The 17,525-nt window shown below is 57.9% G+C and overlaps 2 protein-coding genes across 2 annotated transcripts; one reads left to right on the forward strand and one right to left on the reverse strand.

Moving 5' to 3' along the window:
* Positions 1-804: 804 nt before the first annotated feature.
* On the reverse strand, positions 805-9,907 carry NCLIV_043560 (conserved hypothetical protein; the record flags this gene model as incomplete). The annotated part of the gene is made up of 5 exons (XM_003881273.1): positions 805-1,122; positions 1,451-2,539; positions 3,049-7,290; positions 8,013-8,558; positions 9,893-9,907. The coding sequence occupies 5 exons, from the start codon at positions 9,905-9,907 to the stop codon at positions 805-807; spliced, it is 6,210 nt and encodes a 2,069-aa protein (XP_003881322.1).
* A 2,083-nt stretch (positions 9,908-11,990) lies between these two features.
* Positions 11,991-15,660, forward strand: NCLIV_043570 (putative PEK kinase; the record flags this gene model as incomplete). The annotated part of the gene is made up of 5 exons (XM_003881274.1): positions 11,991-13,039; positions 13,780-14,012; positions 14,499-14,596; positions 14,876-15,003; positions 15,456-15,660. 5 exons carry the CDS (start codon positions 11,991-11,993, stop codon positions 15,658-15,660), a joined length of 1,713 nt encoding a protein of 570 aa, XP_003881323.1.
* Positions 15,661-17,525: the final 1,865 nt, after the last annotated feature.

A 17,525-nucleotide genomic window follows, 5' to 3' on the forward strand; every position in this document is an offset into this window, starting at 1 on the left:
CACCGCAGAACGATGTGGTGTCAGCACGCACCAGGTCCGTGGAAGCAAAATCAACGAAATGCCTCCCGTACGCGGCAGACAAGGTGATGTGGTACACGCTTCAACAGTTGCAATAAACACCGGATGTCAGCCGCCAGGTTGGATGCGCCCGTGCTGCAGGTTGACTTCACTGCTTGAGGGTGACAGGTCCCAGGACCAAGTAGTCGATCGGGGACCGTCTCGGCCCGGCCGCGGCAACTTCATCCGCAACAGCTTCTCGGGCTATGGGTGCCGAATGTAGGAAGAACCGCAGCGTTCTTGACAAACGGACGCTTGCTTTTTCAGTGAACCAATCAAAATGACTACAAGCGGTAAAACAGCTTACGAGGTTGCCTAGTTCTTGGCCCGCTCATTCCCGCGGTAGCCTCTAAAGTATTATCACTACAGTCGTGAGTCGCTGTCGCGTGCAGAGGCGAGTACTGTCCATCAGCGGTGCGTGAGCCTCCGAAAACAGCGCCTCTCTTTGTATGTGTGATTAAGCTGCAGGCAGGGCCCGGGGGGGCCAAGCGTGTCTGTTGGCAGTAACAATCCATTTTCGCAAAACTGCACCACTGCGCGTCACAGGGATGGGCAGGTTAGCTCCGCCTAACATTGTTAGCTACGACAGACACAGAATGTGGCATCTCGGACTGCCGCTTTCGTGTAGAACTGAATCCGGAACTGACGCGAAGTTGGCTCGAGGTGTGCCGCTTGCGAGCTCAAGACAGTAATTTCAAGATAAAGTAAATGTAGTCTCGTGTTTCTTGGCGGAAAATTCGTGGATGGCTAGAGAACTGCGCCGCACCATAAACTCCACATTTCTTCCCCTTGACAACCCGAATGCCCTCGATATCGGCGCTCTCCACCAGGGACGTCCCCCACGTGGACCCAGTCGTCTTTTTCTCTTTCAAAGTCCCCGGTACCCAAACCAGAATCTTTGCCCGAGTCTGGGCGAGGTGCTCCATCGGAGGAGCGACACCGCTTGTAATCGAACAGTCCCTTCGGCGCTATTTCCCGAAGATGAGTAGAGAGAGAGGCGAAAGGAAGACAGGCCGGACTCGTTAGACCCGGGGAGCCTACAAGAGTCGCTGCGTCCAGGACAGCCTACAAAGAACACACACACAAACACCACACTGAGATAGTGGAGATCAGTTTCATTCGCAACAGGTTCGGGATCAGGAAACACTCACAGGGGAAACATCCCCTTGCGCCCGTTATGACTGGGAAAATGAACCCGACGCATACGTTAAACTGGAGTATCAAGTGGAGGTGATAATTTCTTAAACGCAGCACTTCGATCAAGTACCCGTCAGCCCGAGCGCCTCGGGCCATAAAGAAGACATGCTGGCCTCGCAGAGGTGGCCTCAACAGACCAGATTCATTTGGCACAATTAAGTTTATGTTCCGCTTCTCTCGCTAGTATCACGCTTACCTCTCTCTCTGCCACTTCCGCGGGTGATACGAGCAGGAAAGGAGTTGCGTCAGCGAGTCTCTTAGTTCCAACAAAACAACATGAAGTCAGGTTCATGGGCTGATCGTCTCCGCGTTCCCTCTTTGGCTGCCCCGAGGGATTGAGTGACGTGAGGTTCGAAGCGCAGAAGGCGTTGGCCGATCTGGCCCGACGCACCAAAACTGCGAGACTTGCCTCGGAGGCGCAGTCAATCAGTTGTATACCGGGCACGACGAGGAACAACTGTGTGCCCACGTGCTGCAGGTAGACTAGATTTTTAGCATCCTCCAGATTTGGCCTCAACGACTCCCATGCATCCCCTGAAGGCTCGACGACACCTTCACTGGGATGTTTCCTGTGGAGGCGAAATAAAGTGTCATCACTGTCTCCACTATCGCCAAAGGACACGCGGAGTGGAATCGCTTCCTTCTTTTCTTCCCAGACTCCGGTATTGTTTATAGCAGCAATTTCGTCCTCGTGAGGGTCTTCAGACGGAAGCATTACGGCGACCGAAAGAAATGCAGAAGGCTGATCGCCGCCATATTTCCTGTCAGACATGCAGACCTCCAACCTGAGCAGAGTTTCAGCGGTCGACGATGTACATAAACGCGTCCCGTGAACTCCAGAGGGCTCCGCGTGGTCGGCCTGGGAATTAGATACTGCTAGAGCTTCCGAACTGTCTGCCGGGATGGGCCGAACACTCTGGCATTCCAAATCCATCTGCGAGGCTGGCACAAACTGAAGCTCTGCGGACAGTGGGCCACTTACACCGGGCCTCCAATTCGAGCCCGCCGTGTGTTCAGCCGACACTGCACAAAGCGTTAAATGACGGGGAAGCGCGGGGATGACGAGAACGAGGCGACTGTCATCTTCAAAAAAGTGACCCGTAGCTGGCCTCTCTGCCGTTCCAGGCAGAAATGGCAGAGCGCGCCCACGAGGTCCATCTGTGGGCATCTGGTCTTCACAAGCTGCCAACGAAGAAACGACGGAGAACGGATGCTGACGGCGCCAGGCTTCCGGGTGAGTGGCCGCCAGCTTCATCCATGCCTGACGTACCAAAGGAAGCCAAGACTGCGCAAAACACACAGACAACATTGAAAACAAAACGTGGGGAATGCTTGCCAGTGTGAACTCCTAGAGGAACAGGCAGCACTTCCCGACGATCCGCGACTGCTGGTGATTGGAACCGCCTGCCTCTCTGCCCTCGGAAAGGCGATTCCCTCTACCACTCAGCTCGGGCAACATCTTGTACTGTACATGACACACTAAGACTTGGGATTTACACGAGCAGAGACGTACATGTGAAGAACCGTTCGTACTCGTGCAACAGCAATGGATTCGCGCGTGTACGCATTCATAAATATATGTGTGTCGGGCGCCGTTATGACTATGCACATGATAACACATGTCTCAGCAGACTCGTCGACACTTTTATATCACTGTACACACTGAGAACAAAACTTGTCGAAATCCTTCTCAGTCCGGAAGGGTGCTGAAGAAAGCGGAACCGGGTGCGTCAAAACACCGCGGTGAACGAGACAGACCCGGCCAACAAAAACGAACTTGCTTCCCGTTCGTACCAAATCAGCCTCTTTGGTTGCCTTCAGCCCGCAGAAGATGCAGCTTGCACTCTTTTCTGTTCCGTCTGCCGCAGTCCGTTCGTGCGTTTCTTCGCTGTACGCGACTGTCGACTTATCCTTGCGCTGGCAGACGTCGTCCACACTCTTGCAATCGTTCGCGTCACCACCCCGCTCCTGAGAAGCGACAAACCTCACCCTGCAAGCAAGGGTCTCCACACAAGACGTGTCTGTAGCACCTGGCTGCGGCGTGACGGCCTCGTTGTCAGTTTCGAGTGCCTTGAACCTAACATCACGCGCGTGCGTCTTGCTGTCTGAACAGTCCAGTCCAACCCCGTCTGTCTCTTCCGTTCCATTAAGATTGTCGAGGAGGACAGTCGGCGCGCGTCGATCCGCCGCATTGCTGCCTTCGTGCAGCGGACCAGAGAGCAAGGCCGCCAACGCCTCGGACGCGGGCCAGCCGCCGCGGTGTTCGGCTGCAACAGTGCACTGATGCAGAGTCTCGAGCAGCCGTTCTGCCTCGGCCAATCGGCCCACGAGAGCGGCTTCTCTCCGTTGTGACTGTTCGAGCGCGTCTTCAAGAGCGGCGACTTCATCCTCTCGTTCATGCAGCAGCTGCTGAAGAGCGACCGAGTCTACGCACTCGTCTGCAATGGAGAAGAACTGAGTTGTGCAAGAGACTGGTTGACGAGCCTCTTCGTTGTTCGGTCCCGCTCCCCCGCTGGCCTGGTTCACTTGCTTCTGCACCAAAGCTCCTCCCGGAGACTCCAGCGGGTCAGAACGCTGCGACGGGGCAGCCTCAGCAGTTAAGGTCGTCGGATCATCAGTCGTCGCCTCGTGCAAACAGCCAGTGTGTTCAAACGTTCCGCTGAGCCGAAAGGTCCCTTCCTGATCTGCACCAGACAGAGCCGACCTGGCATCTGGGGTCGGAGGAAGACCGGCTACAGACAGGGAACGCTCGCCCGTTCTTTCGTCGTTCCTGGACTCGCCACGCACCTCTTCGAGGCGCAAGTCGGGACAGGATATGGAATCCTGAAGGCCTTCAGAGCTTTCGCACGATGACGCCACAGATTTGGTGCTGGCATACCCACAATAATCATTCGAAGAAACTTCCGATCCACCTGCGTCACTACCCTCGTAAGGGAACTTGTCTTGAACCGTTTTCGGCGTGGTCCGACCCTCGGCTGGCTGCATGGCAGCGGATGGTGCTCTCGAAGTCCCATCTCTCAATGACACAAAACTGCGGCCTTGAGTCTCCGGACTCTTGTCTTCGAAGGCCCCACGACCGGTCCCTGAGGCTTGTCTGAGCTCGACAGGTTTTGACGGCGGCCATTCCCGCAGGGCGTCGTCCTCCGGAGATTCTGTCGGCTCTCCCTTCTCCGGAGGCCGCCGAATGTGCCGATAGAACAGGCCGAAGGTAGAGTTCGCGTCAGGCCTCTGACTGGTTTCAGAGCCGCCACTCCCGGGTGCACCCACCGTCCCCTCAGCTTTCCTCTGCAGTAGGGTTTTCAAAGTTGACACTGCAGCACGCAGGACTCCTCCACTGAGCCCCGCGTAGCCGATTTCGTTGGCAAGCACGCCCATCAAGTCCTGCAGCGCCTCCTGGTCCTCCACGTCCTGAGCACCATCGGCAGAGTGAAGCTCTTCGGCAGTAATCGGTTCTTGTTCGGGATTGGGACTGCCGGTTTCTCCACCGGCAGCCGTCTGGACGCGTCCCGCAGCGTTGCCTCCAGTTGACGCGCAAAGCACACCCCTGCCACCGTCCTCCAACTGCAGAAGAAGGGACTCCAAACGCTGCCCATCGCCTCGCCGTTTCTCCTGCGCCTCTTCAAGTGCCGCACGCGCACGGGTGTATGCCTTCGAAAGGCGCGTCACTTCCTGTTGAAGGAATTCGCAGGACGCGCGGTGGAAGCTCGCCGACGCTTTCCGACTGCTCGAAAGAGGTGACGCACCCGCCTCCGCGTAAATCGTCTCCGAGTACGACCGCGAAACTGCTCGTTTGCCCCAAGGGCGGCGCCACGCCTCGTGGTCCGTGGGCACAGTCCTCGCTGGCGATGTCGACCTCGACCTGCACAAGTGAGGAACAGGACCCGACGAAGGTCCTCCTTCTTCTGCCGACCGATCTTCGTCCGCTCTCTCCCTTCTCCACTCCGCGACTGTCTCCTCCCCAGCTGCGTCGGGCCGCTGCGTCTGTCTTTCCGCTGCCACTGCCTCTCCTGAGCACCCGTTGCCGTCTCCCGGCGTTCGCGGCGTCTCCGGTGCCCGTGTGTGCCTGAGACAGACTGAATGGCTGCCATCGGCTACGGAGTCCCGAGCGCGAAGGCTGTCGGGGCAATGCAGATCCGCCCCCTGTTGCCTGCGGTCCGCTGACGAACTCTGCTGCGTCTGCACACTCCCTGCCTCCCTTTCCGGCGGCTCGAGGTGCTGCCTGCGCGTCGCCGCCTCCACCGGGGCAGTGAACGCTTCATACGAGTTGCGCAAGAGAGGCTCCACAGGCACCGCCTGTTGGGCTTCCTCCTGTCGACAGGGAACGTCCGGAGCATCCGCTCCGCCAGAGTCACTGCGAAAGTGCGTGTGCTTAGTGAGGCACTGCGGATCGGTCAGCTGCCGAAGACGCTCAAGCTCTTTCTCCTGAGAAACAATGCGCTGTTGCCACCTTTCTTCTTGAACCGCTGTTCGCTTCTGCAGGTCAGCCAGTTCACCGTTCAGCGCCGTCTCCGCCAACTTATGCTTTCGGACACTCCGCTCAGCTTTCTGGATCTCGCGCTGGAGCTGACTGCGCTCGGCCTCGAGGGCGGCGATTTGCTGGCGGAACTGTTCGTCTGAAGCTACTCTCGCCCGCACGATCTCCTCAACATCTTTGAGTACGAGATCCTCGATTTGCGTCCGGCGTTGCATCTCTTGCTCCGCTTCACCGCGCTGGCGTTGCAGGGACGCGACTTGCGTCTCGAGGGCAGAAACCCGTTCTCGAGCAGCTGATTCGGCCTCCGCTTTCTGCAGGTTAACAGACGCGATTTCATGTCGCAGTCGCTTCGAGATCTCTGCAATCTCGTCGGCTTCTCGCTGAGCGTGGACAACTTGACCGCGCAACTGACAGGCGGCGGCCTCGGCGGCCTGCAGCTGCTCCTGGAGGTTTCTCTGTTTGCTCGCATGCTCGAGTTTGACCGCCGCCAGTTCTCGGCGAGTGCTCTCTGCCGCTTCCATCCATTTCGCCAGTTGCGTCGCAGCCTCCGCCTGCTGGTCGCGCAGCCGAGCCTGCTCAGCTTCGAAGGTGGCTTTCTGGCTGTCGAGCGCTGCAACTTTCGTGGCGACTTCCTGCCGCAGCCTCTCCACGGTGCTAGCAAAGTTCTTCTCCAGTGCCTCGCGCTCCGTCAGAGTCTGCTTCAGCAGCTGCGTCTCACTTTCGAGGCTCGCAACTTCTTGCCGAGCAGCTTCGAGTTGCCTGCCTAGTTCCTTCTCGCGTGCGCCCTGCCGCCCTCGGAGCCGCGTCACTTCCTGATTCAACAGCGCCTCCTTCTCTGCGCTTGCCTGAAGCGCCTGCTCGTGCTCCTCCTCCCGCTGTCTGCAGCGCGCTAACGCCTCGTCAGCAGCCTTCAGCAACCCCCGAAGTCTCTTTTCTTCCTCGGCTCGGTCGCGCATGAGGCGCTGGCGCTCGGCCTGCCATCCGGCATCCGTCTCCCGCGCCTGCAACTGCTCCTTCCGCTCGACCTGTTCGGACCTGAACTTCTCTGCTTCGAACTGGCGAACTTCGTGGAGACGAAGCTCCACCTCGACAGTGCGCTTCTGCTCCTGTACCTGGCAGAGCGCGCTGGCCATGTGGGACTCGGCCTCCATCGAGCGCCGATAGCGCTGTTCGGCAGCCTCCTTTTCCTCCCGAAGCGCCGCCGCCTCTTTCCGCGCGGTCTCCAACTGGAACCCAAGCGCGGCTTCCATTTCGCACTGATGCATGCGAAGATCCTTCACCTCTTTCATCAGGCGCGCCTCGGTCTTCTCAGAGGCATCGACCTGCTGAATCAAGCGCGAAAGCGCCTGTTCCGCGCGGAGCATCTCCGCTTGTAAAGCCTCCCGCCCTCGCTCTGCCTCGAGAGCCGCCGTACGCGCTGCTTCGACCTCCCGCACCAACTGGGTCGCAGCGGCGTCGGCCGCCTCCTGCTGCTCCTTCAGCCTGAGAGCAAACTGCGCCCTCAACTGGCCAAGGTCCGCCTCACCGTCACTCGCGGCGTCTGCGAGGTCCTCGCGAAGTTGCTGCATTAACGCAAAGTTCGAGGAAACACCGAGAATCCGTGGACACAGAACCAGGCGAAAGGCTGCGTTGCTCCTCGAGACCGGCAACTGCGTGGCTGAGAACGCGGAGGGGGAGTCCCCAAGCCCCGTGCGGAACAGGCAGGAACCGACGCAGAATCACACTTTAGTGATGTGCACAGACTAAAAAACGGGAGTGACGTCGAGAGGGGCGCCGCAGGGTGCTGAATCTCTCCCCCTAGTCGGCTACACCGACTCGAAGACATGTGTCTCACGGGGACGTGCATCAGAAGGCGCAAACGGGCGTATATACGGAGGGGCATCGCGTCCACGAGTAACGCGGTTTTCACGCACGATTCTTGCGCATGCGAGACGCGCACATACTCCGAAAAAGACAGCACGAAGCAAGACCTCATCCCCCCAGGCAGAGCCTCCAGCGCCCCTTTCAGCAGCCGCTGAAACGCCATATATGACAGAGACGCTCGCTAGGCAAGCGCACACGGGCGACCTGCCGGCGAGGAGCTTCACGAAGCAGTGCATCCCTCCAGAAGCGAAGCACGCGAACGGGCGTCTCTTCACCGGCTCCCTCGAGGCAGCTACGCCAGAGAGAGGAGACGGGAGAAACGGAAAAGACAGCGATGCATCTGGACCAGCCCGAGCAACAGCGAATCTGCCGGGTGCTCCAATGGCAGTCCGTCAGTTGCGTCCTCACTGTGTGTCAGTACCTCATTTTCTTGTTGCAGAGAGAGGAGTTCTTGCTCCTTCGCCACAAGTTCGAGAAGCAACGCGGCGGCGTCGGGCGTCTCCCGCCCATCTCTCGACTCTCCTTCGGTTCCGTCTTCCACACGCGCATCCGAGTCCTCGAAGGTCTGATCCCCGTTCTCCGCTTTTTCTTGACCCCCAAAACAGGCCCCAAAACTTTGGCACGTTCCCTCCCGGTACACGCTGCCTGGAAAGAAGGGGTGCGTCTGCGAGTACGGCTCTTCTCCCTTGCCTCGATCTCCGCCCTGTACAGCCGGGCGCTTCTCTGTCGGAGCCTTGAGGGCTGTCGGCCGCCTTCGCTCCATTCTTCGGTCCGAGACTGAGTCGGAGCGAACTGCCAGCGGGGCATTCTTCAGCACTGTCCCCGCCCGAACGGCGCACGCAGGCGAGCCCGCAGCTTCATCGCCGGAACCGTCCATCCTGTCGGCCTCGCCGCCGCCAGAGAGAACAACGGTCGTTCTTTCCCGGTGAAGGCATCGGGGAGGAACCCGTGGAATACCCGGATGCGCCTGTGGGACACAGAGAGGGCCCCGAAAAGACGAGAGAAGAAACGTGGCAGTCTTAGGACCTAGACTTGCGGCTCCCAAGGCATTCCGAACTGTGAAAAATCTCAACTTTTCGCCACAGAATGGAGCCGCAAATGTGTGCAGCGTCTGGGGTCGTGGTTCTCCGCCGCGTCGCCAAAGACGGAGGAGAGTTGGAACTTCAGCTGCTACGTGCAAGACACACGCACGCGACGCGCGGCCGAACGAGGCGGGCACTCGTCGCGAGAGTCGTTCTCTCAGGTGCGAAGAGCGAGTGCACTCTAGGTTCGTCAGAACTTGTGCCTCGATTGCGAAAGGCGTGGACAAAAACGGTGAACCGTCGGAACAAGAAGGGAAGCTGAGGGGGATTTGACACGAGCTGCCCAGTGTAACTACGGCAGATAGCACGCGCAAGATTAGGAAGCCGAAGCCGAAAGGACCAGGGAACGAGAGGGGGGAAAAGTGAGAAGTCGGAAGAAAAATGCCCAAAGAGACAAGGCATCTCGAGTCGCCGAAACAGCCTACAGGGAGATTGCCGGACGCCTCGAGCGCCCATCCCGTCTCGTAAAGGGCTCTTGTGAAGGCTCGCAGTTTTATGTGTTGACACGGTACACCTTTTGAACGGACAAAACACGCATCATTTCTTCGGGAACGCGTTTTGCAGGCCGCGGGGCCCAGCCTTTGCTACTGCCGATCCACGGAACGTGAATGCGCCGCGAAGACACTGGGTTGGCGCCGCCTTAACGCGTAGTCGGAGAAAATGGCTACCAAGAAACAGCTTTCCCCGACCAAGCTGAAGCGTCGCACGGTGCCTTCGTGACACAAAAAGTGCGCAAGTCAAAAGGGGGGGGAAGGAATGCTTCCTTCTTTCTCTCACCAACTCTCTCGTCAACTTCCGTTTCGTTGTCTGACGCTGCTCGTCAACTTGAGAGGAGAGGCCTCTTCCCGACCGTCAACAGAGAAGACAACCCCGCCATGAGACAGAGGCGCATTTGTGAGGACAGGAAATGTTTCCGCTGGGGACGGATTCGATTCAACAACGGCAGACGGATCTCCGTTTTCGATTAAAAAGGTGTCAGCGACGAACATGCAAAGTTTCGTGGAAAATGCAGCAGGCAGACTAGCGACGCACCGCCGCGCAGCTGCGCCAGAGAAGGCTCTCTCGGCCGTCTTCCTGCAAGAGGCGCCTGGGGGGGGGACCGCGGGGGTTTCCAGAAGAGAGTCTAGGCAGAAAAACCAGATTCTTCGCACGCTGTCTGAACGAAACTGGCGAGCAAAATAAGGCCACGCTACATTGACGGAAAACGCGATTTGCTTACCCACTGTCCGAACATGGACACACGAAGGAATACAGGGTAACCTTGTACTTGAATTTTGACAGGTATGAGAGATACACCTCAACCCCCGTGTTGAGCACTTAAATGCGCCCTCACGCTCCATACACACGTATCTATATACTTGATGTATAGCGGCGGATAACACGCTATTTCACCTACACAAACAGAAAAGCGCCAGCGGAAAGACTGGCAGAGCCGGGACAGCTAGAAGCGCTCGCCGCCCCTTCCCGTTTGACCCTTTCGGCTAAGAAGCTAGAAAGATCTGGTGCTATATGGGGGCGCTGGGCCAAGCGAAACGCTCCACAGGGGGGGGACATTCTAGCAGGCTTTCTGGAAAAAGGCGTGCCTGCGTCCGTTAAAATTCGTGCACCGTAGGCCGGAGGCCGTCGTTTATTCGCCGGCGCCGGCAGGCGACCTCGCGGTTCTCTTCATTTGGTGCATGCAGCCCTGTGAGAGCGAAAACAGCACAAATCTGCAATTTGTCACTTGTCTTCAAAGCGCCACCAAGACAACCACCGTACTCCCTCCGGCACAGGGTGCCCCCCCCCTCCTTGGCAATCGAGACCGCTGGCCTTCTCGCTGCGGTGCGGATATGCGCGTAGTGGAATCGGCGCTCAGGACTCACCTTCTACCCAACCCTAAAACGTGGGTATTTTTCGGGCCAACAACGCACCTAGTGCCGAAAACCCAAAACAGCCAGTTAATTCGGTTCAGTTCCTGACAAAGGAACTGCGACTTTGCGATGGGATAGTTGCAAGGAGGCGTGCGGTCTCGCGCTCTGTGGTCGCCTCCCCCGGTCTGTGACATTGGAGAATCCCCGTAAACGCGAAACGGGAATCACGAGCTCCCAACTTTTTCCTTTCTGCTGCACGTACACGAGTCGCTGTCTCCAGCACCTTTCCCGACGAGGTGCCTGTTTCCGGGCATCGGTCGAACTCTCGCAGCGCTCGACTTGCTTGCGCTCCTCGTCAAAAAACTTGCCTTCTGGTGTGCCCGGCAGCCTTCGACTTTAGTCTTTCCTCTTGTCAAAAACGAGGCTGTCTCGAAGGCACAGCACCACTCGTGGGCTGCTCTCAGCTTTTCCCTCCACGTTCGCGGCGCCTCTCTGCGGCCAAGTCGCGGCTGCCAGGGTGTCCTGACGGAGTTGCTGGCTTCCTGTGAATTTTTTCCAGCTCGTCCGTGTGTATAGAGTCCTCTCTGAGCGATTTACCTTGTTCAAACAAGACGAACCCTCTCAGTCTGTACCGTCTCTTTTTCCCCTTGTCTCGCGGCTCGCCACGCGAATCGTCTCCGAGCGTCTACTTCGTGCTTGTGCACGTTTTTTCTTCTGTTCCGCCGTGGGTCTCGCGCTGTCTTGCTTGCCTCGCTCTCCGTCTGGCTCCGTTGTCCTCTTCTGTCTCTCGCCGTTTCCACTCGGGCGACTTGCCTTCTTCTTCCGGCGCGTCCTTGCCTGTCGCCGTCGTTCGTGGCCTTCCATTAGGAGGAGCGCCGTCCAGTCCTTTCGGAACTTCGCAGCGCCGTCAAAAAGACGCATTCCGCTGACGCTTGAAGCCTCTTCTCCACGCAGCTCTCGGTTCACACATGCTCTCGAGTCTCCCTGGAGGCTGTTTCCCGGCTTCCGACCGTTCTCTTTCCTGAGTGCGGCTACTACCTTCACACAACGCGCCGGCGACAGGCCGAAAAGAAGACCTTCCTCGGAAAGCATGCGCGGCTCGCCCGGATCCTGTGATGAATCACCTCTGGGAGGCAGTACAGCGCCTTCGCCTCTGTGGAAGCTTCGTCGCTCCGTCCCCTAGTGTCCCCGTCTTCCTGTACAGACACTCTGCACAGCGCCCAGAGGCGTCGCTCCTCACTTTCCCCCGTTAGAGAGACAGCTGTTCCGCCCTTCTCCGCTTCCCTCCGGCAAAACACTCTCCTCGGACCCGTCTCCCGACTGGAAGCGCATCCGCGTGAGAGTCAGCAAACATTCGCGGTCCCGTCGACAAAAAACGGCGTGCATGCATAGACTCCCTGGTCAACTGTGTCCTTTTGCCACTACCGCGTCCGTTTCATCTGCGCATTTCCCGCGTTTTCCTGCGCCATGTTGGTCTCCAAGTATGCCACTGCTGGAGGTCAGGCGGAAGTGAGCTCCGGCGCATTTCGGATGGCGAAGGCTTCCGGACCCACGCTGACTCGCGGGGCGAAGGGCGGCGAGTGCAGAGACCCAGCGCGCTACGACTCCTCTCTCAAGGCCGCGTCCTCGTTTATGGCCTCGCCCTCGAAACTCGAGCGCACCACAGGCTGGCCAGAGCCGCCTGCCGCCTGGCTTCCCAGTGCAGAGACCACCAAGGCCGAAGAGGGAAAGGACGCGGCTGGAGCGTTCAACTGGGGCTTCAGTCGCCACGAAGGTCGGGAGACACCCCGCGACTTTGCGGCCGGGGGATGCAGGCTGCAGGCGGCAAACCGAAACGAGCATGGCGCTTCGCAGCACTTGCCAAGTCAAGGCGACAGCCAGGGGCTCGGCGCACCAGACCTTTCTGGCGGGACGAAGGTGAAGCGGGGCGACGAGGCCGAGAGGACGCGCGTAAACGGAGACGGATGCAGAGTCTCCCCCAAGGGCGAAAATGTCGACGTGAACTACACGTCCCATGCTTCGAGCAAGTCGGGGGTCAACGCCTCTTTCGTAGGTCTCAAGGGTGTCGGCGGAGACGCCGCCTCTGGACTACTGGCTCCCCAGAAGATGGACAAACCGTCGGGCAACAACAGCTGCGCGTCCGCGGTGTACGCGGACCTATCCCTTGTGTGCCCCCTCCACGCTTATCGCTTCTGTTTACGGGATTTCGATTTCGGAGGATTCCTCGGCGACGGAGCGCACGGATGTGTCTTTGTCGCTAGGGAGCGGCGGAGTGGCTTCGTCTGTGTGCTGAAGTGCATCACAAAGGCGCACTTGGTCCGGGGAGGGAACGAGGCTCTGCTCAAGAAGGAAGTCGAGCTCCAGGCTCACTTGAAACACCCCCACATCTGCTGTATGTACACCTGGTTCCAAACCAGCAGCGCCATATTCCTCGTCATGGAATACTGCCTAAAAGGAGATCTCTTCGCCCTTCTCGACAAGACGACTTTCGGCTTCGATGAACGCACCGTTGCCAAGTGAGGAACGCAACAGGGAACCTCGAGCCGCAGACTGGTCACTTTGTCACGATTCCTTTCCTGTCGCGCATTCTTCCAATTTGCACTGCGATGCAACTGTCCCTTCTGCGTCCTTATTTTGCTTGACATCCACGTTCTTGGCACTTTCTTCCGGACTTCTGCAGATACACGGATACCTAGGTAAATGCGCAGATGCGCGTAAACATCGAGCTTTCCGTGTCCAGCTGTACACGTTTCTGAATATAGGTAACTAGATTCAAAGATATTTACAAGTGGACATCTCTTCCTTTGCCAGCTGTCTCTGGAGGTCTCAAGTCGTTTTCCCGCCTGCAAATGCCACCCTGCTCTTCGTTTCTGCTGTCGTTCGCCTACGCCACGTGTCGATCATCTCAGGCAGCTCTTCCAAATTACATGGGCTATTCGTACCTGCCACGACAAGCGCATTGCCCACCTCGACATAAAACCCGTACGGATTCGCGATGCAGTTTGGCACGCCTTCCACACGAAAGTCGTCAACGCTCCCTCACCGATTTCCCCCACGTTTCTCCATATATATACATATGTATATATTGTTTTCGTGCATGTGTGTATAGATAGCTATCTGCAAGTGGACTTTTCAGTCAGTCGTGGGTCGGCCGAGGGTGTCGCGCCGAACGCGCCGCTTCCTCGCCGCGGTAATGTGGGGTTTGAATCGTTTCTGCTTTTTCCTAGGTCTTTTTTGTTGCCGTTTCATTGCACAGATGGCGGAACGGTGTCAGAGGCTCTGCAACTATCGGGGGCGGGATCCCGTGCGGTCGCGTTTTCTCTCCCCACCCAGGCCTACGCACAAAACATGCACAAGTCTTTTTTGTGTTTCAGGAGAACGTCCTGGTCGACCACACGGACAAGCTGAAGCTTGCCGACTTTGGTCTCTCGGCCCACATTGGCGGGGAACATCGCAAGCGGGGCGTCTCCATCAACCGCGGCACTTGCGGTGAGAGGGAAAACGACAGTGGAGTGTCCCGTTCGAAAGAGGGTTGTTGTGGAAAGAGGAAGACGCAAAAGTTAAAAACTCGGCAGACTGCTCACAGGGACTGCGCTCGGTTGCTTTCGTGTCGGTGCTCGGGGGGTGTATGTCCAGCGTTTGTCGTGCATCCAGTTTGCTTGTCTCTGCCGTTCGGGTGGCTTCCGCGAATGCGGAGACTTCTCGCGATCGAGAGTTGCGCGAATCAAGCCGCGGCGCTCTCGCTTCCTCGATACACGTTCTGTCTCCCGTGGCAAAGACCACTCTGTAGACGCCTCTGTCGCGTGTGCGAGGAAACGCGGGGTGTTTTGCTTTGGGTTTCGCATGCAGATTATTTCTCTCCGGAGCAGTGCACCTTTCGTCTGAGAAACGCTGCACTCCGTGCCGGGGCCAAGGCGGGGGCAGGGGAGGCTGCGACGCGCCAGCAACTGCTGGCGGCCGGGCTCGAACTTGAAGGCGACAACGTTTGCAGTTTCGACGAGAAAAGCGACATCTGGACGATCGGCATTCTCGGCTTTGAACTGTTCTTCAAGTTCCCTCCCTTCGGCTCGCAAGTGAGCAAGATGGGCGCGGGGGGGGGGGGGGGGGGGGGTAAAGAGAGGAGGGCGGGGGCCAGGCCGTGCAGCTGGGAGGTCTCACTGACAGCCAGCGCTCCCGTGGCCCACGAATCTGCATTCCCAACGTTTCCCCTTCTCGACCGTGGAACGCATCGCTTCGCGCTGCTGCTGGCAGCGACGTTTATGTCGGCATGCAGTGAACAGACTCGGCTCAGTTTTGCGCTGCCGTCTGGCGGGTCGTCATTGGTCTTTGTGGGGTTGGATTCGTACGCGCAGTGCCACATCGACGAGGAGACGGTGATGCAAAACATCCGCAACAAGCACTGGAGCGAGAGAGTAGAACAGGAAGCCCTGCGGGATCCCCGAGTCAACGAGAAGCTTCTGTCGATGAGCGACGATTTCAAGTGAGGTTCTTCCCGACTGCATCCTGGCTTCACGCTGGGGCGGTCACGGGACACGGCCCAGATCTTCCTGCGTAGATGTCTCCAGTTTTTTGGACGTTTTCGGGGGCTTCCTGTGTTGCGTGCTCCGCAAAAAATACAAAATCGTCGCCATTTGTCGTTGTCTTCCAGAGACCCGTGTGTACGGAGCTTGTGCTGACCCTTGTGTCGTCGCCGAGCGGTCGACGCTGCTGGCACGGACAAGGCAGTGGACATTTGCAGTCGCAAAGAGGCGACACCAGAGTTATAGATCGAAAAAGACGTTCAAAAAGCCGCGTCAGATGCTGTGCAGGCCTGCCCCTGCTCGGTTCCTTGTCCCAACCAGCCTGTGCATTGGAAGAACGGTTGCTGAGTCGCCTGCGATGAGCCGCTTCAGGCGAACCGCTTCTCTCGAGGCCCGCTGTTCGTTTTTTCAGGGCTTTCCTGTCGGCCTGTTTAAACAAGAAGGCTTCCTTGCGCCCGACGGCCGAGGCGCTCCTCGAGTTTCCTTTCCTCCAGAAAAACAACCCGGAGGTCGTCAACAGTGTCCACTTTCTCCAGCAACCGCGGCACCAACAAGGCCACAAGGGATTCAACCAGCCGGCAGGGCCTTGGCAGACGCCGCGGCCGACGTGCTGCTAAAGCTGCTTCGTTCTCGAGGATTCGGGCTTTTGCCTTGTAGCTTCCCGAGTTCTCGGATGGCACAAGATTTTTTTCCTGGTCCAGACCCCTCTTTTCGGGAGAAAGGAGGCATAGGCAGAGAGGCCTATATACGCTCTGCAGCCTGCGCGGTCTTTGCTTGCCGCGCGGGTCGCGTCCGAAAAGCATCCCTTTGTCTCTCCACGCTTTTTGAGACGGTGAAAGCCTTCGACTCCGCTGGCTACGCTCGCCAGACCCGGTGGACTCGCTGCTGTATCTACGGTGGGGGCGACACACACGAACCTCGGCGCCCTTTCCGGCTGTAGGGACACCAACAATTTTGTGGTGTCGCATGTAGTGGGAGAACAGCTCACCACTCCTCTGTCACGTACGCAGTCGCTGTTACGCGCACTGGCCGGTTCTGTGAACCGCTCCTGTCGCTCCTCAGACAGTGACGCGGTCTCGTGAACACTTCGAAACTCTCCAGACGGTGGTGGGGTATGTTTTTGGCATCTTCCCCCCGTGATTCTCTGATGTTCTCTCTTGTCATATTTGAGTGCCAGCGACTAACGCTTTCTTGGCTGCACAGTGATATCCCTGAAGAGAGTCTCCTATGGATGCGGGGGGGGCGTAAACCGCTCATAGCGTGCACAGGCCCGCGAAACATGTGGACTCTGAACTGTTGTCACGCCTCGATGGTACACTAAACTGAGTATGCCCAACTAGCTGTATGCAGAAGATCGTCCCACTTGCGTATGTATACATATATATATATATATATATATACATATATATATATATACATATATATATATATATATATAGTTGGGTAGACATATATCACAGGATGCGGATCAGGAGCGTTTGCGTAGGGGTTTGAAGATGTGTGTAGAGGAGTCGTCCGGAAAATACGGTTTTCTGGATCAGAAACGCCCTTGAGGGTGTGTCGTTTGCGAGGAAACCATCCTTGTGGACCTGCGCTCAGGACGGTCGGCTGAGACTGTTCTACACTCTCCCTACTGGCATCGGCCAGAATACCCATATTTCCGGCAGCCCGGAACTGTCTGACCCTGAATTCTCGCATTAGGCGCTGTGATGTCATCGAGAAATCGCTTCGAGACTCGTGAGTGGATTTCACGGGCTTCTTTCTACAACCGCCAGTGAGTAAACCTCTCTGAACTAGGCTACCTCGTAGGTGCATTCTTCACTGTCAGCGGCGTTTTCCCCAGTACGCAGAAACAGCATGGCTCAGACGACTTTCCGCTCGACGCGGTCGCGGCACCAAAGAAAATCCACATCAGGATCCGACTCTTAGCATATGGCCTGCCGGGCGCAGCCAGACACAGACGGCAGACAGTCAGTCACCTAGCCCTGTTCCTCTGAACAGGAAATCTCCTCATCGCTGCTGAAAACGAAAATCCCGTCGCGGTTCCTGTCTCAAGTGCGACGGGCCCCTCCGCGCCCACGTACCGCCGCCAAGTGTGAAGCACGACGACGCTCCATCCGCCCGTCAACTCACACCCGCCCCCGGGGCACTGGCAACCTGAGCTTCACTGCGGAACGCCCCACAGCTCCAGTGAAACAAAGAGTCGCTGTGTGGAGTCGCTTGCCACGCTTGGACTCCATCGGACGTCGTGTCCTTCCGTCTACGCCGCCTTCTCGTTCGGAGGCTGTCGTGTCCGCCTTTCTCCACCTGCTGGCGGCGCAGCAGACGCCCTCGTCAGCGGCTCTCCTTTCCGCCCCGCAAGCAAATTCCCAAGACACGGGTATACACCGCACGAGCTGCCGTGTCTGTCCAGCTCTCATCCAGCAATGCTGACACCAGTCAGTCCCTGATTCTGAAACGCCTCCACAGAAAACCACGTAGC

Source organism: Neospora caninum, chromosome IX (genome assembly GCF_000208865.1).
Source record: "Neospora caninum Liverpool complete genome, chromosome IX".
In the NCBI taxonomy this organism is placed as follows: domain Eukaryota; phylum Apicomplexa; class Conoidasida; order Eucoccidiorida; family Sarcocystidae; genus Neospora; species Neospora caninum.